This window comes from Stegodyphus dumicola, chromosome 5, assembly GCF_044657685.1.
Source record: "Stegodyphus dumicola isolate Sdum_Otavi_A_Nest chromosome 5, ASM4465768v1".
Taxonomy (NCBI): Eukaryota; Metazoa; Arthropoda; class Arachnida; order Araneae; family Eresidae; genus Stegodyphus; species Stegodyphus dumicola.
This window is the reverse complement of record NC_140772.1, coordinates 46,612,894-46,635,784: the sequence shown is the minus strand read 5'-3', so window position 1 is coordinate 46,635,784 and position 22,891 is coordinate 46,612,894. Positions and strand designations below refer to the sequence as shown.

The 22,891-nt window shown below is 32.0% G+C and overlaps 1 protein-coding gene across 2 annotated transcripts in view; it reads right to left on the bottom strand.

The window, feature by feature from the left end:
• ftz-f1 (ftz transcription factor 1) overlaps positions 1-22,891 on the bottom strand; it is a 287,571-nt gene that overhangs the window by 13,190 nt on the left and 251,490 nt on the right. Inside the window, exons 4-5 of one of the 2 annotated variants that reach the window (XM_035349952.2) lie at positions 15,899-16,157; positions 5,127-5,230 (exon numbers count right to left, since the gene is read on the bottom strand). In XM_035349952.2, coding sequence (XP_035205843.1) covers positions 5,127-5,230; positions 15,899-16,157 — 363 coding nt within the window. The remainder of the gene's footprint in view (positions 1-5,126; positions 5,231-15,898; positions 16,158-22,891) is intronic. The other variant, XM_035349961.2, reaches the window with a different exon arrangement.

Sequence of the window (22,891 nt, the reverse complement as noted above, 5' to 3'; positions counted from 1 at the left end):
TTTCCAAAAATATAACAATGAGTCGGAATCTACTGAAGGATCATTCTCTTTCTGTTTTCCCTTAGCTCAAGAAGTTTTATTTTACAAGAATGAACCTGGTATTTTCATTATATATAGAACTGGTAAGTGACAAAATAGCAGCTTGTGAATCAATGAAAAGCACACTATTTTGATCCAGGCTTTTTTTAAATTCATCAACTGCATATGCTATAGCTGCTATCTCTCCATCAAAATTGTTACAGTACTTCCCAACAGGGAAGCTAATACTAAAACTACTTGCATAGGCTCCAGCAGCAGCATTTTTTACTGCATTTTCTGCTAAACCATCTGTTTAAACATGGAACAACTAGTCTGGAGGGCACCTGTAATGTACAGTAGCCAGAGCAGCACTTTTTTTTTAACTCATTCAGAGTTGAAAGGTGTTTGTTGACATTCCAAACAAGATCCAGGTGTTTTTGCAGCTTATCTAAATTTAAAATGGGATTTCACTCCTGTGAGAAAATCTGCCAATTGGATGCAGAAGAATATACAGTTGAAAGGAATGATTTAAGAGTCTTCAGTCTTTCACTTGATGGTCTATAGCAATTTAAAAAATTTTCTTTTCTTCTTACAATTTTTACAAGATTCATAGCACTGCTCTGGCACCTTTCACTTAAAGGCTCCAAATCTGTCTATAATTCCATAGCAGTTGATTTTGTGCCACCAGTGATCAATCACAACATGTTTTGCAAAAATATCAACCCTGTTTCTAACAGATCCTAAAGCAGTATTAAAAACTCATTACCATATTCAACAACAGGACGAACATAACTTCTACAGACTGTAAATATAACACCTCTTGTTGGATTTCAAAACAATGTAGTTTGTATTTGGTACTTACTTTCCTTTAATGTTTTACTTAAATAATTTTACAATACTTATTACTTTTACTTTTTGGCCACTAATAATTGTTGTTAGTTTGGTTTCATGAGAATGGCATCAGGGCAATTCATAGAATTAGGAAAATATGTTTCTGTAGTCAGTTAGGCTTATTGAAGATGAATTGTATGTTATATACCTGAGTGATGTTTTATTAAATACTTTAGAATATAGTAGTCTCTTTAGAGTCCTTGATACGCTGGTAGCATAATAGTTTGACGTGTAAGCGAACACCTCTAATAGAGCCTCAAATGTCATCAACCAGTGGCTGCAACAGTAGCACATGTTCTGCTTATATCTTTATAATTATAATGAAGGTGAATGTCATGGTATTTAGTACTAAAGGGAGAAGAATTGGAAGGTAGTTTTTTTCAATATTTACTATCATATTATTTTCATGAGTTCAGGTTGTTAAGAATATTTAAGGCCTGTTGTAAGACACTCTCCAGGTCAACAAAGTCAGATCCTGTAGGACTCATCACTATATCATCAGCAAATAACAAAATATTAATACCTGGGACAGATCTAGAAATATTGTTAATTAAATCATTTGTCATAACATTAATAAGAATGGGACTCATTACTGCTCCCTGAGGTAAATCTTGATTTATTTGTCGATAATAACCCGTCACATTTTGACCATATTTAACAATTATAAATCACTGGTCAATAAAACTTTTAATCCATTTATGTTGCTATAAATTAAGTTAAGTTGCTATAAATGTCACAGAAGGTCAGCTTTACCTTGCTTTCTCTGAAATCCATCCTTTATCTCTTGAAATAAGTGGACTATTTGTTTAGCAGTATATCTATGTGTTCGAAAAGCTTCCTGAATTCAGAAATCACACAAGCTTCGTCCAACATAAACAACAATCTGTCAGCAACCAATCTTTCAGTTAATTTACATATAATGTTTGTAAGAGAGATAACTGTCCAAATTCTACAGACTTGTTAGGTTTGTGAATTAATATTATCATAGCTTTTCTCCAGGCACTTGGCAAAGTTGTTTACTTCAATAATACAAGTTTTGCAGAATCTCCAAGGATAGTAAGGAATTCAGGTAGATCCCATCAAGGCCTGCACTCTTACCTTTCACTTTTCTAAGTTCTAAGACCATTTTTCAGCTCCTCCATAACGAAATCAGTATCGAAAAGCTTTTCAAACCTAGATGTATTTTTGCCTTGTATAGGTTGATTAATTTTTCTTTATTTTAATAGTAGATTTGAAACTACTTATTTTAGCACAGTGCCTACAAAAGGCATTTGAAATGTCTTTATCAGTAGTGAGTTCTTTTGCTACCTATTTTAACCCTCTGAGCACAATGGCCAACTTTATACGGTTATAAATATAACTTCTACATTTTCGTGTTATAAATCTTGAGGATGACCAGATGCACTGAGCCTTAAAAAGCAATCCCCCCCTTTTTTTTTAACTAACTTTTCACATCCAGGACGAACATGTTAACATGTTAGGAAACCATTCATTGAAAGCTATGGCAGTAACCCATGCTTTCTTATTAGCAATGCAATAAATGGGAAGGTTATTTATGTTTATTCCTTTAAATGAGCGTGGTGTTTTTGATTTTTTAATACAGTCAAAAGTCGTTAATTCGGACACCCATAATCCGGAATGATCTATACTCCGGACCTCAACGCTACAAATGTTCTGCGCATGCGTTGTGTTGGCGCATGCGCGTAAGACCTTTATGGCTGCGAATATGCTCGTGCGAGTGCACAAAATACGTTTACGTTTAGTACGTGCGTTTAGTGTATAACGGACGGTATAAGCTAAGCTAAAATTATCTATTTCAGTTAATGTTGCAGATTGCGTTGTTCCTTAATCTTCGAATTGGATCCGGCTTATTTTATAAAAGTAAGCTTGAACTTTCGATTATGTCAAATAGAATTTCTGATATATATTTTTAATAATATGTAAAGGATCTACAAAGCAAAAGTATATTTCGAAGTTCATTAAACAAAAAGTGGAATTGCTGAAAAAAATAGATAAAGGCATATATATCCTTTGTTTATCTAAACTTTAACATTTGTTTATCTAAACTTTCTTTATCTTTAACGCTGTGGCGGGCGCGCAATGAATTGGAAGTTGATCTGTCAGCAGTATCCTTATCTTCAGGGCAGATGATTTTATTTTATTTGGCTTATAATTCTTTACTAAATGTAGTATTTCATCTCGATGTACTCCGTCTTTAATATGATTTAAATCAAATTCCTCGTCATTATAATTCGCTTCCGATAGCGAAGAAAGTAACAGAGGTTATTGAAAACGAAAAAATTTCGATTGACAAATTAGTCGGTAGACACAGCAATTATAGGAATTGAACAGCGGAACTTTGTAACTGAACAAGAAATTTTGTCTGTTTATAGAATTAAAGAGAATGTATTATCACATAAAGAACAAAGCAACTTAAACAACTTACATTGAAAGAAATGTTTAATAAAGTAAACAAATAAATATTAAGCCTTTTCTTTGTAAATTTTGATACCCTTTAGATCATAATTGTTCTTTATTTCATAAATTACGGTTTCATATTTTTAATTTTATAATTTCTGCATGCCATCTTACCAGATTTAAACTGATGATCTATAATCCGGAAAAATCGAAAATCTGGAATCGCCGAAGTCCCGACGAGTCCGGATTAACAACTTTTGACTGTAACCAATGGTTTCATTTTACAATCACATGAATCATTGTAACAGAAAAGAATTGTTATATGACTTTTCATTACCTTATTATCACTAGCTGATTTGCAAGCTTTAGCTAAATACATTCTTTCAGGCATTCTCCCCCCCAGAACAATCCGGACTTGTCCGCATTGAAGATCTGACCAGAAGTGTAGGAGTTGGTGGCAATGAGTTCAAGAAATTTTGCTGGATATTATTGTGCTGCATCAAAATCAGCAGATGCACTTCCCCCATTCAATCTTATTATGTAGGGAATGTCTTGGTTTAAATCTCTCAAGCCGACCATGACTTGCAGAAAAAGATATCTTTTTTCATCTGACGAAGTCGACGGTGACTGATTCTTAAGTACATTATAAATCTCTAAAGCCTTATTTATAATAGCATTAGTATCAATTGGAATCTGTTTTTGATTTTGGTTTTTTATCCATGTGACTTATGTCTTTTCCATTATATCATCTCTTACATATGAAATTGTGATTTTACTGCTACAAATTCCAGCTGCTACACTTTTTCTACTAGAGTCTTCAATTTTCTAATTGCCGTCATTGTGGCTTCCATTCATGGAATAAAGCTTAGCAACATCCGCTACTCTTTATTATGTAGGTTATCTAATATTTTAATTTTTGTTTCTTAAGAAATAACTTTTCTTTTTATGATTTTTTTCAAATCTTTTGGCATTATAAAACCTTAAAAAATTTACGTAAATTATAAAAATGCCACAAAAATATAAATGTTGAAAACTTACCAGTAAGCATTCAAATATGTAGATAAAAATGATGTAAGCTTTGCTGCTAAAATACTAATACTGCACTAGTTCACATATACATACTATGGGGATTTCCCATCTTTGTTGTTGCCACAATTGTTACCAAAGGAATGAGACCAGAAAATGACTTCCAAATATAATGTATTTGCGTGTATGCAGCCGAATACACATTTTCGTGAAGTTTTTGAAATATGTTAATTTTTAAACTGTGTAAAACCAAAATCATGCAAATCGAAGGATAGGAGTATTTGTAAATATGAATGAAAAATTTTGGCTTTATAAATACTACAAAAACATATCAGTTTTTGCACATAATTTTATCAAAAAATTTTTAACTTCAGAACTATACCAGTATTAAACCTCTTGTGAACATGTTTTTGAAATGAGTGTATTTAGTTTCCTATTTTGAGAGCCCAGGATTTCAGGAAAAGTCAAATTAATAGGGAATGTCCATTAATGGAAGTGAAACTGTACACAATTTTTTTCTGCTTCAGATTTCATTTATTAATATATTACATACTGGGGCTGAATCTGTAAAACTATTATGACCTCAATACACCACGACTGAATTTACCAAAACAATAAAAATAGTGTTTGATCATTAAAAGAAAAACCCATCCCTCCCCAAAACATATCAGTCCAATGGGTTTTTTAACAGTTTACAGGTAACATATATTTATATTTTGTCTTGATATAATACAGGCACTATAGATGATGCATACATAAACAAAAGTACTCACTGTAATTTGTGGATAGCAACTGACAGTATATTCCATGAGAGCTTGTTGTGTTCTCTCATATGCTTCATGAACAAGCTTCATGTTTGACAAAGTCCGCACTTCTGCTAGAACAAAATAAACATTTTCTAAAGTAGAATAACTTTTACTCATAAACTATTATGTAAGATAATTCATACTACTTCTAAATTAATTAATATGATTGAAGTTCATAATAAAAATATCAATTGTACTTAATTATTGTATGATAATGTTTTCCTAAAGTGAAAATTAGAGCATACGCACACACATACTCTCTGTCTTTCACACATAACTTCATGGGCACCTCTTAAAATACAATCTAATTTTGAAAACCTTGAAACTCAACATAGAAGAAAACTGATTATTTTGAGTCTTCGAAAATTCTTAGCAAAGTACATCTTAAAAAAAAAAAAAAAAAAAAAAAAAAAGAAACACCACCACCCAACTACCTAGAACAGAAAACCATATGGAAGTCAACTGATTTTCCTTTACATAAAGAGGATAATTTCAGGATTATTTGAAAAAGTGGTTATTACAGTCAAAAGTCATTAATTTGGACACCCATAATCCGGACCTCAAAGCTAAAAACTTTCTGCGCATGCGCCGCGTTGCACATGCGCACAGGCGTTTTACGCGTGCGTGTAAGACCTTTACTACTGCGCATATGCGTGTGCGCAAGTGCAGAATACGTTTTCGCCTGCGCGTTTAATGTATAGCGGACGGTGTAAGCTAAAATTATCTAATTATCTATTTCAGTTAATGTTAATGATTGCGTTGTTCCTTAATCTTCGAATTGGATCCCGCTTATTATTTTTTGCAGACTGTAAGAGCAATTTTATAAAAGTAAACTTGAACTTTCGATTATGTCAAATGGAATTTCCGATGCTGGAACTTCCAAAGGATCTACAAAACGAAAGTATGTTTCGATGTCCAACAATACTGCAAAAAATGGATAAAGACATGAAGAATGTGACAGAGAGGTTGGTGAAAACGAAAAAATTTCGATTGACAAGTTAGTCGGTATTCTCGGCACAGCAATTAACGGGACTTGAACAGCGGAACTTTGTAATTGAACAAGAAATTATGTCTGTTTATAGAATTAAAGAGAAAGTATTATCACATAAAACGAAGCAACTTGAACAACTTACATTGAAAGAAATGTTTAATAAAGTAAACAAATAAATATTAAGCTTTTTTTTTTTTTTTTTTGTAAATTTTGATACACTTTAGATCATAATTGTTCTTTATTTCATAAATTACGGTTTCATATTTTTAATTTTAGAATTTCTGCATGCCATCTTACGAGATTTAAACTGATGATCTATAATCCAGAAAAATCAAATACGGAATCGCCGAAGTCCCGACGAGTCCGGATTAATGACTTTTGACTGTATATAGTAACACCCACCACTTTCATAGATATTGCCAAATTTTCAGACAGCTTTAGCCCTAGCATTTTTGTGAGTGTTTTTTTTTTTTTTTTTTTATTATGCTCCAAGTTTGAACGGTTTTTAGAGACAAATCATTATATTTTTTATTTTAAACTGAATTTTAATATATGTACTTGTTGGATTCGCATGCAGTGGAAGAAACTGGAAGTAAACTTCAAGATTAGGGTAATTTTGCATAAAAGTCGCTAAAGGTAATATTCTATATTGTTACGTTTTTCTTTTCTGACACCAGTTGTTACGTTATTTTCTTCCTTCTCCTTCGTACGGGGTTCGTAGATTTGGAGTGAATAACGATGACACCTGATGAAGTATCAAAACACACTTTATTTAGCCAATACTGATCAGGACAGCTCCAAAGTCACGTTTTACAGTCGTCAAAGATCTACTATAAACACACTGACACAATCAGTGACACAGCCTTCAGATTATCAGACTATCACCGTGGAGACAGCTTCACTGCAAAGCACCAGAGTACAGCTCCCGACTCTGCTTGGTTGTTCTCGGACCTCCACGTACTCTCTAGACTCTCCATGCTACAACGATGACACCTGATGAAGTATCAAAACACACTTTATTTAGCCAATACTGATCAGGACAGCTCCAAAGTAACGTTTTACAGTCGTCGAAGATCTACTATAAACACACTGACACAATCAGTGACACAGCCTTCAGATTATCAGGCTATCACCGTGGAGACAGCTTCACTGCAAAGCACCAGAGTACAGCTCCCGACTCTGCTTGGTTGTTCTCGGACCTCCACGTACTCTCTAGACTCTCCATGCTACAACTCGCAATGCACTTGACTCAGCACAGACTAAAATAAAACTCGACGATGCACTAACTCGTGATACACTAAAAGACTCTCTCGATGCACTCGACGACCAACTTGGCGCTAGACTTCAAGACACTTGCTCAATGACTGCCTATCAGCTCGCTAGACGAGGCACACACTCACTTTCAATACTAACTGACTGCAAACCAGCAGGGTTTATATAGCTTTCAGCTTGTGTTCGAGCACCTTGACATTTCATAACAATATTATTCTATTGCTAAAGATAATATTTTATTCCATTCTAATATCCAGCCAAACAAAAGAAAATAAATTCGTATAAAATAAAGAAATAAGTAAGTAGGCTTACTGATTGAGTTTTGAGATAAATACCTAATTAAAAATAAAATATCCATTCAATAAATATTTTGCAATTTTAAGTCATAACTTTTTTTTCTCTTTTGTAAATAATCACCAAAAGATACCAAGGTAAACTTAAATAGCAAAAAAAAAAAAAAAAAAAAAAAAAAAAAAAAAAAAAAGAGTTGATTTTATTAAATATTTCCAGTAAATGAAAATTTAACTTATAAAGAAATTTTAATACTAATTTCAATAAATTTCATACCACAGGAACATTCCATTCAATCTGATTAATCAAATATTTTTAATTATCAAAGTTCTACTGTAATTAGTTATATCACTTTTAACTACAACATGGTAACTGAGCATAAATACATGAAATGGAAATATTGATTTTTGGAGTTTCTTTGTCATTTAATCAATAATAAAAAGCAGAGAATAATCTTTGTTTAAGAAAATAATTCAATTTAAATGAGCACAGGTAAACACAAATGACAATTATAATTAGTTATTCACAACTTCTCAATAATTTTACACCTTAAGATGTCTATGTGTTTTTCTTCAGGCTGAAAAGTTTAAAATAACGATAATTATATATACCACTTGTTGTATGTAATACAGATATTTTTTAAGCTCAAAATATTATACAGTACAAAGTCCGAAATCTGGACATTCATTATCTGGAATGATCTAAAATGATCATCAAAACCTCCAACAACATTTTTTCCCGTAGGCTTTACGCATGCGCATTTGATTCCCCCCTCTGCACATAATAAAACATCTGGAGAGTCCCGATTCTTAATTTCACTTCGACACTAAATAAAATACCTTGTTATTGAAGAAACAATCATTTTAGCATAAATTTGTATAATCAGTAATTTGGTTCCGTTACTGCGTATCTGCTAAATGTGTTAAAAAATGTTAACGAGGAAAAATTTACCATATATTTCTTTCCATATGCTAAAAACAGATTTTTTGTATGATACTCATAGACCCAAAGATTACATTTAGGGCTATTTGAATAAAGAATAACTGATTTGTTATTCACATCAACCCAGAACTAGCGCCAGGGCTCATACGACCGCACCAAGTCGCGGAATTTAGAACCCACAGAGACTGCAGCAGGCGGTAAGATATCTAGCGCAGGCCCTCAATAAGGCTTAAGCAGATATGGGAATTTATATATTCAGAACTCTGATAAGCCTTAAGCATGTGCAAGATATAGACATAAGTATAATTAATAAATAAGTAAACTAATGCAATTCAGGCTTAATTGTCTCAGTAAGTGATAGAAGCAAGATAAAATTTAATGGAGCAATTGTTGTTAGTCACCAAGCTCACGATGCAGAGCCAAATATGTATAGTGAAGGATAGCTAAATTTAATGATGAGAGCTGCTAATTTTACGGGTTTTCGGATATCGCAATACAAAGGTGAAATTTTCCAATTAACGGATTCTGTAAAGAAATGTGGAGAAGCAGTAATAAATGAAGATGATATAAAAGAAGTTTTTCATTGTGATGACAATGCTTCTCAATCATCAATCAATTAATGAATGGCAAAATCTGTAGTATGGTTCTAGATCCAGAAAATACTGCTATCAATAGTGAAGAAAATGACAGAGAAGTTATTGAAAACGAGGAAATTTTGATTGGCAAGTTAGTCGGAATTTTCGAAACAGCAGTTACAGGACTTCAACAATGTAATTAAAAAAGAGATTATGTCTGTCTACAAAATTAAAGAGAAAGTATTAGCACATAAAACAAATTAACTTACATTGAAGGAAATGTTTAATAAGGTAAACAAATAATTATTAAGCTTTTTGTAAATTTTGATATCCCTTAGATCATAAATACTTGATTAGTTCATAAATCACGTTTTTAATTTTATAATTTCTACATGCCATCTTACGAGATTTAAACTGATGATGTAATATTCGGAAATATCCCAAATCCGGAATCGCCGAAGTCCCGATGAGTCCGGATTTCAGACTTTGTACTGTAATACATTTTCACGACATAAATTACTGCATTTTATTTGCTTTGAGAATGTGAATGACACACAGTATGAAAACACGTATCAGTTAACTTCATTCATATATGATATTCATACACAGGGGGGTCATAAAAAAACTTCTCCGATATATAGCCCCTAGTGGACTATCTACTCAACTAATCAAAATGAAATTTCAGATATTGTTATTTGAAGGTATACACTCGAGATTGTGATGGTTTAAAACAAATAGAGTTATAGACAGTTACAGTTACAGAGAAAAATTTTTGAAATTTTCAAATACCAACAACTATTTTTTTTTTTTTCCTCCCTGCACAAATTAACGAGCACATTCAAAAACCATAAATGGCACTTGTTACACATATGACATAAACTGACAGCGTAAATATTTGCAAAGAAAAGCACTGCAAAGTACCACTGACAAAATAAGACAGGAACGGGTAAAAAACGTTTTTTTGAATTACACAATTTTTCAATGTGCCCACCTTCGCAAACAAAGCGCACTGCATGAGACAGATTTTTAAAAAAAATGATGAACATAACATAGCAGGTAGCATCTTTATAATTTCACATTTTATGGCATCTTTCAATGCTGATTAATCTCATGAATTTTATGTGAAAAAAGGGGGAGGGGCAGTTTTATATCTCCCGTTCTACTAGGCCGATTGACGAAATTTAACTTGCGTTTTTCACATCCCAAAAGCTTGACTTAAAATACGTATTATAATTATATACAGCATTGTTCTAATATAGATATTTTGACACAAAATCAGACTTTTTCTAAAATGACATGCCCAATTTTTTCCGCATTTTGATTTTACGACTCAAATTATGCCAAACTGCCAAGTTTTGTAAAAATTAGCTCTCAAAATTTTAGCTTCTCAATGTTAATTGAATTTGATATATATTTATTAATATCTCTTTTTTTTATTAAACTTACTTGATTCCTTCTTCCACAATTCGAAATTTAGGTTCATTCCAAATAAAATTTGCCCATTTTTGTATGTTTTATTTTTAAAATTTATACTTTTAAATAATTTTTTTAATTATAACCTACAAAAATGTTAGCATCGTCTTAAAGTAGATGTATTTCTAAGCATACCTGCAAAGAATTAAGAGTTTTTATTCGAAATTTCCTAGGATATACGTGAATTTACATATTGGCATATTTGTTATAAGCGATAACAACATTAAATGTGGTTATTTGTTAAAATTATTTGAAATAATGAATGATGACTTTTTTCCTGCTTGTTTACAATGGGGAAAAAAAAAAAAAAAAAAAAAAAAAAAAAAGAGAGAGGAAAATAGGTTGCTATAAATTAAGAAATTCGCCAAGTAGCGCAACCTGAAAAAAAAGGGCACCAAAATAAATTTTTTAATTTCTCTATAAATTTCACACCAAATTTTACAGAATTTAATATTTAGACACAATTTAAGTCATAATTGATATATGGGACAAAATTGGAATGTCATTTCAGAAAAAGTCTGATTTTGTGTCAAAAAACCAATATTAGAACAATGCTGTATATAAATCTAATACATATTCGAAATTGCGCTTTCAAGACATGAAAAACACACTTTGAATTTCGTCAATCGGCCCAATAGAATGTCCTCCCTTTTTTTGGGGGGAGGGGGTGGCAGTGTACATCTTAAATTTCAGATAAGCCCAGAACCAGAAATCCATCAAAGTGAGGTCACAGGATCGCAGTGGCCTCGAAGGTGCAAAGTTACAGGAAATGAATCTATCTTGAAACACTGTACACATCGAAAGCTTGTAATAGCAATAAAAGATTTTCCTCCCTCTTGTCTCTTGTGTTGTAATTAGTCCTTTATAATGAATGCTCTTCATTGGAAATGTTTTATACTACCAGCTATTTTCTGATCAATTTGTGTAGGGAAAAAGTAGGTGTTGACATTAAAAAATTTCAAAATATTTTCTATATAACTGGAGCCGTGAGAGTTCTATTGTTTTAAACCATCACAATCTCAAGCACATAAAATAATTATATTTGAAATTTCAATTAGACTGGTTGAGTGGCTAGGCTGCTAAGAATTCAAATATAGGGGAAGTATTTTAATGATCACCTTGTATATACAGTACAAAGTCCGTAATCCAGACTTGTCACGACTTCGGCGATTCCGGATTAGGGGTTTTACGGGATTATAGATCATCAATTTAAATCTGATAAGATGTATGCAGAAATTATACAGTTAAAAATATGAAACCATAATTTATGAAATAAAGAGCAATTATGATCTAAAGGGTATCAAAATTTACAAAAAAAAAAAGCTTAATATTTATTTGTTTACTTTATTAAACATTTCTTTCAATGTAAGTTGTTTCGTTTTTTGTTTTAAACCATCACAATCTCAAGCACATAAATTATTTTTTGTGCTAATACTTTTTCTTTAATTCTATAAACAGACATAATTTCTTGTTCAGTTACAAAGTTCCACTGATGAAGTCCTGTAATCGCTGTGTTGAGAATACTGACTAACTTGTAAATCGAAATTTTTTTCATTTTCAATAACCTCTCTGTCACTTTCTTCACTATCAGAAGCGGTATTTTCTGGATCTAGAACCATACTACAGATTTTGCCATCCATTAATTCATTGATGATTGGGGCACTGTCGTCACAATGAAAAACTTCTGTTATGTTATCTTCATTTATTACCGCTTCTCCACATTTCCTTACAAAATCCAATAACTGGAAAATTTCACCTTTAATTTGCGATGTCCGAAAACCTTCAAATTCGCAGCTATCATCTTCATCGTCCTCACCATGCAATATAGTAGCTGGCCATAAATTATGACAAGCATTTTTTAACTTATCTGGAGACACATCCTCCCACGATCTTGCGATGCTCCACACAGCAGATTTTATGCTAAAATATTTTTTAAAGTTTTAAATAGTCTTGCCATTGTTCAAGAAATTTAACATAGATTTTAAAAATGCTACTTTATATTTGCATTTGAGAGCATGCACTATTCCCATTTTCATCGGCTGAATGATAGACATAGAATTTGGAGGGAAGAATAATACAGATACATTATCTTTCACTAAACCTTTAAGTGAAGTATGCGCAGAACAGTTGTCAACAATCAGGACAATTTTTGAGTCATCAGATAAACCAACCGAATTCAAATGTCGCCAAGCCTCGGGTATAAAAATGATTTTCAAACCAATCATTCATCAACTCTTGTGTCATCCATGCTCTTTTACTTGCACGATATATAATGGGGAAAATTGTTACTCCTTTAAATGCTCAAGGTCTTACATGTTTTCCGATTACGAAAAGTTTGCACTTGTGTGTTCCTGCAGCATTTGCGCACGCTAAAATTGTTAGTCTTGCTTTGGAATCTTTGTCACCAGTTGGAGCCTTTTCTGTGGAGGTTGCCAAGGTATTTGCGGTACATATTGCCAGAAAAGGCCAGTTTCATCAATGTTGTAAATTTGTTCTGGAGATAACTGTTCATTAGTAATGAGTTCAATGAATTCATCTGCAAATTGCTCAGCAGCTTCAGTATCAGCTGAAGCTTTTTCACCTGAAATTTTTATTTGTCTTATACCATGGCGATTTTTAAATTTGGTTAAACAACCTCTCGAATATGTGCACTAATTTTTTCATGAAATATTTTGGCTTGAGCCATCAGCATTGGACCCGTCAATGGCACACCCTTGCTGCAATGCTGTTTGACCCATTCAATCATCACTTTGTCATGATAGCCACTTTTAGCATAACGAACACTTTTCTGTAATTCATTGCAAAAGGGGTGTCGAAATCCACAAAAAATTCAAAAAGTTCCTTTTTCTTTTTGCTTATGTCATATGCAGTTGACTTTCCAATGTCATACTCCTCGCATAATTTTGAGACGGATATGCCTTTATCCATTTTTTGCAGCAATTCCACTTTTTGTTTGATGGACATCGAAACATGCTTTCGCTTTGTAGATCCTTTGGCAGCTCCAGAATTGGCAACTCTTTGACATAAACGAAAGTTCAAGGTCAATTTTTATAAATTTGCTCTAACAAAGCAGTCTGCAAAAAATAATAAGCCAGATCCAATTAGAAGATTAAGGAGCAGCGCAATCTGCAACATTAACTAAAATGCCTTAGAATCAGTAAAGATAATTTTAACCTAGCTTATATCATCCATTATACATTAAACGTGCATGCGCAAAGCATACAAAAAAAGTTTGTGGCTTTGAGGTCCGGATTATAGATCATTCCGGATAATGGATGCCCAGATTACGGACTTTGTACTGTATATATATGTTGTATGATTTTAAATTCAGTTTGTTTGAAATCAAGTTTTTCTAATACTTGCGCAATAGCTGCAAAGTAAGATAATAATAATTTATTTAATAAAGAAATATTGATTATATTATTTTCTAATATTAATTTTTTAGAAGTATCTAAAAAGAGTGAACCCATAAGTAGTAAGTTTAATATATGTATATATGTGTGTGTGTGTGTGTGTGTGTGTGTAATAGGATGACTTGGAGAAAACTGCAATGGATTGGTGATGGTTCTTTGTGATGTAACAACTTGGAAAGGCTTTTCTGCAGAGTTTGAAACATAACGCTCGAAGACAGACATAGCCATAAATTCGCACACATTTTATTCCTTGATAATTAATCTTAAGATACCTATTCTTTTTCATTTCATGTCATCATTGTGGGTACGCTATGCAACCACAATTTTATATTATATTTTTTGAACAATAGCTAGCAGAGGCTCAGTGAGGGCAACGACGCTCAGTGAGGGAGTGTGTCGCAAACGACGCACGCTCCGCTCTTGGGAAACGGATTGAGCCTGCAGACCGACGAGAATTGAAAAAGAAAGTTCGTTTTTTGAGAACTGGCAACGATGAGTGTATGCTTTTAGAACAGTGACGCAATAGAATAATGACGCCTTTAGATATGAATAACAATGATGCTAAGTAGTTAGAAGTATTTTTGATGTTGTAATGATTTAGAAATTGTTCCTCTTTTGTGTGAAATGTCAAATAAAGTGATTCATACAAAATACTGCCAATTTTAGATGAGTTTGAAACCAAATCGGAGTCTACAAAAACAGCGGACCAGAATCGAAGAATGCGGATCATAAAGGTAAGCAACCTTTCTTCATTTGCTTATCTAGAATTTTGAATGATCTGTTTTTTACTGAATTGAAATGATAATTTGCCCCATGTGAGATCTCTTTTTAAATGGGTAAGTCATGTAACACCTCTATCAATTTCAATGGTCTTTCACACACACAAATGCATATATACAGTGGTGAGCTATGAAATTTTAACATAGGGCCCATACTTTATCTTATAAATACATCAAATTCTAAATAAATTTTTACTTTGAGAAAAATAGAAAATACAATATAGAATCAAGAAAAAATTTCAAAATAATCTTCGAAAATTTTTTAAGTATTACATAAAATAACAAGTAAATTTAATAGTGCAAACAAATTTATGCCAGATGCCACTGCACATCATGTCTATCTTCATTCCCATCAGTTAATTTTCAAGGAGGTTCTAGAGGCCAAAGCACGATTTTTCACAACAGTTTTCAGAGAAGGTTTAAAATTAAACTCTCATCATTAAATGTCAACAAAGTCATCAAAGTCAAAAGAAGATCTGGCTTTTAATGGAAAACTAAATAATCAGACTTCATTCTATCATCTTGACATTAATAATTTGATAACCAAAAACAAATGTATCTAAAATATGATGGCATCAAACAGCACCTACGAATATTTTAGGCTATCTACAATACACTTGACTGAACTTAAAATGAAGTTAGATGAGACTCTTAATTCTCGAGAAGAGAAAGACTGAAGTATGATTATGACACACAAAACATGTGTTTGCTTGGAATAAATAAACAAGCAAAGAGGGAAAAAAAGTGTCCACAGATTAGAGAAAAATTAACATTGGGCTCAAGTGAGACCCTGCATACCTCCAGCACCTACCTCACCACTATATATATATATATATACTACATACATAGAATTCTGTATGTATGTTTACACACAAGATTCCCTTTCCAAGATCTTTTAAGTTATTTACAGAAATAAAATAAAAGAAGACAAAGTGACAGTTTAATTGATATTCACAATACTCATATTCAGAAAAAAGCTTATAACAAATCAAACCATACTCACCAGGATTGAGTAGTAACAAAAATTTGAGACATATATAGTCCAATGGATCAAATTTCAATTCTTGTAAACGAGTTGAAACATGCTGTAACTGATCAGCCATACTTGAAACTCCCAACAGTGCAAGATTGATCAAACTGAATTTCTGACCATTGGGCATGGTAGTTTCTTCTGGAAGGCCATTGTGAAGCCGTTGGTGAAGATGGTCAAGAATTAACATGTCACTCCAAGACTGTTGTAACAATTTCATTTGATCATCAACCTGAAAATAACAAATTGACAAATTTAAAAATTATGAAATAGACAATAAATATATACACGTGCCATCTTCATATTTTTCAAAAATCTTTCTCCCCTTCCATGGTGACCTAATACATTTTTCATTGCTTGACTCATTATGACTCTTTTCATTAACTTTCTTAAAACTCACTGTTAATAAAATTGCAAACAATTCATGCAAAAAAATGCAAAATTACTTGAAAATTTAGAATTACAGCATGGACGGCATACCGATAATCACGGGCAGTAGTAGCACTGTCTTGAATGACATGAACAAGTACAGTATACACTACAATTATTTTACAATAAATACTTGCTGAACGCAGTTTTGTGTAATGCAATTTCGCTTATACACATTACATTAGACCAATGCTAGACTTTCACTTGTATACTGTTCAACATTCATTCATCAACACTTCTGGCAACAGCTCCGGCCAGACAAATTGTAAAAGCAACTGTTGGCGAGATTATTATATATGAAAGAAGGGAAGTAGAAAAAGAAAAGAAAAAAAAAAAAAAAAATCATGAAATGATGAATCAAGAACAAAATGACCTTGTAGCACCAATGGACACTGAAAGCAGTAATAAAATATAGTGCTTTAATTTAAAAACCCACTTGTTTTTTTGCTTTTAATTTATAATTTTTTTTAACTCTTTTTTTTTCTTTTTTTTTTTACCCATTTGTAATTTGATTTTTTTAGGTTACATAAATTATTAAAAAGAGGCATAGGAACTGTGTGATTTTGCAATGGAAATAGACCCAAATGAAGATAGCTGAAGACATTTATTTTATGAGAGGCATTGAAAACCCCTATGCTCCTTGCTGTGAAACTTTTAAGGAACTGCGTTAGTCACCCCCCAAAGCAAAAATCCTCAGCGTTTAAAAAAATATATTTTAACATGCACTATTAAGCAGTAATAAAAATCCTTTCATTTATCATTTGTTTCGTTTGTTGTCCTTTTAATTTCAGAGATTTATAGGTTTGTTTAAATTATGCATTTTTTAAAATCTGAATTACCCATAACACATTTTTTCCATAGAAAGTTAACTTTCAGGACTCAATTTTGTGGTAAATGCAGTGTATTAATGACATGACTCGTGTTTTTAACTGGAAAAAAAAAATTAAATAAATAAATAAATAAATAAAAAATTCTGGATCCACACAGAAGGTATACTAAGTTGGACATATTTTAATGTGGATGGATACTGAGGTACCACTATATATAAAATCACTTCAGAAAATATAGGTCTGTTCTTGTTTTGAGACATTTAATATACTTTCTAAGGAAACTATTATGCACTTATTGAACTTTAAGTTTCCCACATCTTATGGTATGGAAAACTCAGCCTTCAGACGTATCAAACTAACTTTCAACAGAAAAGAGAGAGGAAAAGGTCTATAAGCAAACGTACAATTTTGAAATTTGATAAAACATGTTTAATTAATATACAAAAAAGAAATATCAAAGAACAAAGTGCCGAAAAAATATCAAAACACTGTGAGAGAGACAGTTTAAAAAAGATTTTTCATTACTGTCTTTCTGTGGCAATCTCAAATGTGAGCACAAATACGAATTTGTGATTTGGAACTATGCATCACTTAGTACTTTGATGGAAAACTCAATTCTGCTGATCTGCTGTCCTTCGAAAGTATCTTATACTCTACCGTAAAAATAAAATATTTTTCATAGCTCCATAAATCCCACCTGATCGAGAGCAACACCAGATAAGGTCCTTGAATCCGGGGACTTCAAAATCTCGAAAAACAACTCCAGGACACAAAGGCAGTTGGCTCTTTTTAGGAGCCAGTGCAAGACAAGATATGAGCAGGAGTGGCTTGGGTCAAGTTGCATTTCAGGCATAACTGACAGACTTTAATGCCTGACAGAAAGCATAGAGCATGTAGATGACCAGTGTGAAGCCTTTGTTCAAGTCTATTGCTTGCCTCAGTTAAGGCAGTGTCAGAGTGGTTAGCAGCATACCAACTCATGTGAGGGATTTTTTCCAAGAGGAGTTAATTTCTAACTTGACCTGCGAGGCAAGTTCTGAGAAAGAAAAAACCACCACCATCCGGAAAATCCTTAATGCTGCCCTCCCAGTCAGTCCATCTGCCTGGGAATCATCCTAGGTCATCATTATCATTACCACAAACTTTCATACGTGAAAGCCCTCACTGAAAAAATACCTTATTATGGGCAAACAAGCAACTGAATATTAAATATCAATATCTCTCACTTCTATGAGAAAAAAAAAAAAAGGGGGGGGTGCTTTTTAAGAAACTGTTTGGTTAACCTAGAGTGCTTCTATAGCCAGCCAGCTAGCACAGTCAATGGCCCCTGTGGCAAATCTCCTTTTATAACAATCTCTTTTACAAAATCTCTCTTTTCTCAAATCCTTTTATATAAACAAGCAGGCTCTCAAAAGCATCATCTCTCTTTTACTTACTATGGCATTTGTAGACAATACTGATTTTGCAAATAAATGTTCCAATTTTTCTTTAATACAGCCAATTTTATATCATTATATCTTATACTTAAATTTATTAGTAGTACTGATCACCTACAGCAGCATTTCCCAACCTGTGGTATGCGAGTTGTTGGTATGCAATAATCAACAATGGTGGTATGCAAAAAATAATCAGTAATGGCAGATATAAAAAATGTAAAAAACTAAAAAAAAATTCCATAGAAACGTTCTTCCTATAATCCATAAAAATTATTTTAATTAATTATATTATAAAGTAAAGTTGTTAATATGTGCAGTCGATGATCCAAAATCCGGCAATTGATATAATTTTTTTAGAGCACTCGTTTAAATTTAGCCATTAGTCATCAGTAACTTGAGATGTTGCTGCACTGTCATTCTCTTCACAGTGCAGCTTACAGGTGACAGGCTCTTGTTTGTGATTGTATCGTCTTATTTATTAAAATTCAATGATCCCCATAATGATTAATTTTTTTTAATAAGCCATGGATCAGTGGTTAAAAGCCGGTACATGCCAAGCAAAACACGAACAGTGATGTACTGCTGAGTTCTACAAATGACAGGTCTGAAAATTCGGTGCAATACGTTTAAATCACACAGCCTTCAGTTCTTCAAACAGCCGTTAAGAGAAAATATTGTGATGAATATATAAAATATGGATTTTCGTATATTGGAGATGAAGACTGTCCTAATACCAATGTGTAGTAGTACGTGGGCTTGTGCTTTCACATGGATGCATGCATACTTGCCAACATACAACACTAAAAAATTGGGAGAATTTTTTAAGAAATCAGGGGATGACAAAAAGACTTTTAAATGAAAAAAAAAATTTTTTTTTAAATAATGAATTAATTTTAAATAGTTACTAATTAATATCTGAAAATTCAGTTACTAATTCTTAAATGCAAACAGTATATTCTGCATTAATAACTTTTGGTCCTTTTTTTCCACAGAAAAAATTAAGTTTTCATTCTTTTCAATAGAACTCATGTTGTTTTGGTGTATGCATATGTTTGAGAAGATCAGCCCTTCCACCGTGTGAAATCGAAAAATAGCAATGATAAACGGTACAGTTCACAAATGTATTAGATTTTCTTGAGGAAAAATAATAGAAGGAAAGTCATCTGTGTACAATTTTTTTAAAAGGACGTGAATATTTTACCTTTTACGCAGACATAACTAAAACAAAATAAATTTCTTAAAACTATTTCTCGAAAGCAAAAGCGCTCATACAGCTTAGTGATAGACGCACGAAATAACAATTTTGATCTTTCTTTGTGCTCATTGACTAATATGTGCCAGATGACACGCAGTGGCACTCGATGCTCATTGGAGAAATTGAATGTGTTCTCGGACATGTGTTCACACTCACAAAAGAAAGCAATCTGTTTGGTTTAAAATCTCTACTCAGAAAATCTTAAAAGCATGCTTAATAGCATTTAATTAGTAAATAATATAGTATGGTTCATTATTTTGAGTAGTCCAACTACTGATGCTCACAACTTGCTCTGAACCTTGACTTTTCGCCTAACGGGTGTTTTCACACATTTACTCAACAACTGTAAAAGCCTTAAGGCTCACCTAAAATTTACTGGCAATAGCTCGAAAGTAGCTCAGCCCAGTTGGCAAGTGATAATCTAATTTAATCTGGAAGCATGCCATAATTTCTCACTGATGAAACTACTTCGGTTTTCTATGCAGTCTAGAGAAAAACCAGGTGCTTTCAGGCACCCCAAATGACTTTTTTTTGGGTGCAAATAATAAAGTATTAAGCCAAGCTACATAAAAATCATGAGAAATTTTTAAAATAAGAGAAAGTAGGGAGAAATATGTTGTAAATCGGGTTGGAAGGAGAACGGTCGGAAATCGGGAGAGTTGGCAACTCTGTGGATGCATGAAGTCTTTGTTTCTTTCGTAACATCTACATACAAAACATATGGATTACAAAAACAAAGATTATGACTTTTTTTAACGTTTAAAAGTACAAAAGTATTAAAAAGTATTTTCATTTTTGTTTTTCAAAACAATCCTTTTGAACTTTCTTCAAAATTGTATGATTTTAATTAGCTTCAGGCACTTGCATATTTATCCGATATCTTTTTGCAAATAAATAACTTAAATTTGACACTTCAGAACAGCTCAATAATGATCTTTAATATTAATAATAAAATTGAAAGTATGATTAAGAAATTAGATTTTTGGAAACAGTGTTTCGAAAACCATCAATCAGACGTATTCGAAACTCTAAATATTTTTTTTGTTTGAAAATAAGGTTACTATGTCCCAAAATCTATGAGAAAATACAATACCACATTTTAACAGAATTAACATTGTCTTTCATGAAGGATTTTCCAAAACACGAAAACACAAATGATAGTTGGATTTCAGACCCCTTCTATGAAGAAAATTTAGAAAAAGCTGCATCATTATCAATAAAAGATGAAGAAAATTTAACAGAATATCATGTGACAGAAGTTTACAAGTAGAATTCAAACAACACAATCTAATTAATTTTTAAGCGTTGATAAAGACTATGAGCAACTTTCTGAGAAAGCTCTTAAATTTTTACTACCGTTTTCTAGTACGGAACAGAATTAGTAGAAAGAGCTTTTTCTTCATATATTTTTTAAAAAAAAATAAGTACTGAAACAGATTGAAAGCAGCTATAGACTTAAGGGTATACCTCACATTTTCTGAATCAAATTAAAAAATTATGTTCTTTAAAACAAGCACAAGGATCTCAATTTATTTTATAAAAATATCTGATTATGATAAAAAAATACATTATTTGGTTTTTTATAATTTTGTGTTTTCATTAAAACCATTTATTAGTAAATGAAATATAACAAAATAGTAGATAAATATGACACTTTGAACAAACACATACATATATATATATACACTACAGTGAGTTTATAATTCAACATAACATTTAGGCGTGTTTGTGATGTGAATACATGGTCACCCTATAAAATTTATAATGCAAATAAAGCAACACACTCACAATAACAAATTTCACGAAGTACAATCATTTTTAAGAAGTGTTACAATTTAGCATGATGTACTACCAAATGGTATGTGAACCAAAAAAGGTTGACAAACACTGACCTAGAGCAATAGTTTAAAACTCCTAACTATTAAAGCTATATTAAGCAGCCCGCAAATACATTTTTAATTACGTATTTGTTGCAAATACGGTATTTATAGTATTAAAGAGACAGAAATATGGACTAAGCTAACAAGTGAGAGTGCTAGTGAAGAAAAAAGAGATAAAATTAAAAGCCAGAGGCTTTGTCACAGTATGCTTGTATGCTGGACCATGCGTTTAGAATAAGGAGGGAGAATTTTCCATATTGATACAAACAGTAAATTTAGTTTGCTTACTGACAGCTACTGATAGAACTCTAGTGTTTCTAATTTTCTCTCTTAGGTTAAAAGTAAATTATTTAGAGATTAATGAACATACTTGGAATAACCTGAAATAAATGCCAGTCTAAAATTTAATATTCAGCAGTCTATAGGTCTGAATTATACAACGTTATAACCAAAAGAAAATTTTTGCAGGCTCTTGAAATTTCTTTTTAAAAACCTTTAGATATGAAATAAATATAGATTTGAATTTTTCTTCTGCATTATTACTGATACATACTTTGATAACTGCTTATTAAGTTAAACTTAACATTTAGTTTTTTGGGGGAAGGTTAAGAATGTTTTGGAATTTTGTCAAAATGTTTAAGCCGTTCAGCTGTTTTCATAACGTGCATTCGACCCACATACAATTTCAGTTTGAAAACCACTGACGTATAGCACTAAAGTACTGGAATTGATCTCTATGAATGCTATGAAATTAGTAGCATTTTATAGATCTTGTAAGTTATTGTGTGCATACACGGACTAATGTACTCGTATTATTAAAAAGAATAAGCATAGTAATTAAAATCGAAATGAACGATAAACAATATATTGTTCAAACTCAATTAATTCAAATTTGTCATAACTTAGATATTTCTAAAAAATAATTAAAGAGCCACAATAGAACTGTGAAAATCAATTTTGGTACAATGTTCTATCTTTAATAACAATTCAACAACATTCCGATAACATCTTAAGATACGTTTTAAAATGACTAAAATAACGTATTCATAGTCTGATATAATTTAATGTTTAAAGATACTGCTGTTAATTAGAACAACCTGCAGTCCTACCAATTTGATTTAAATTCACTCAATTTT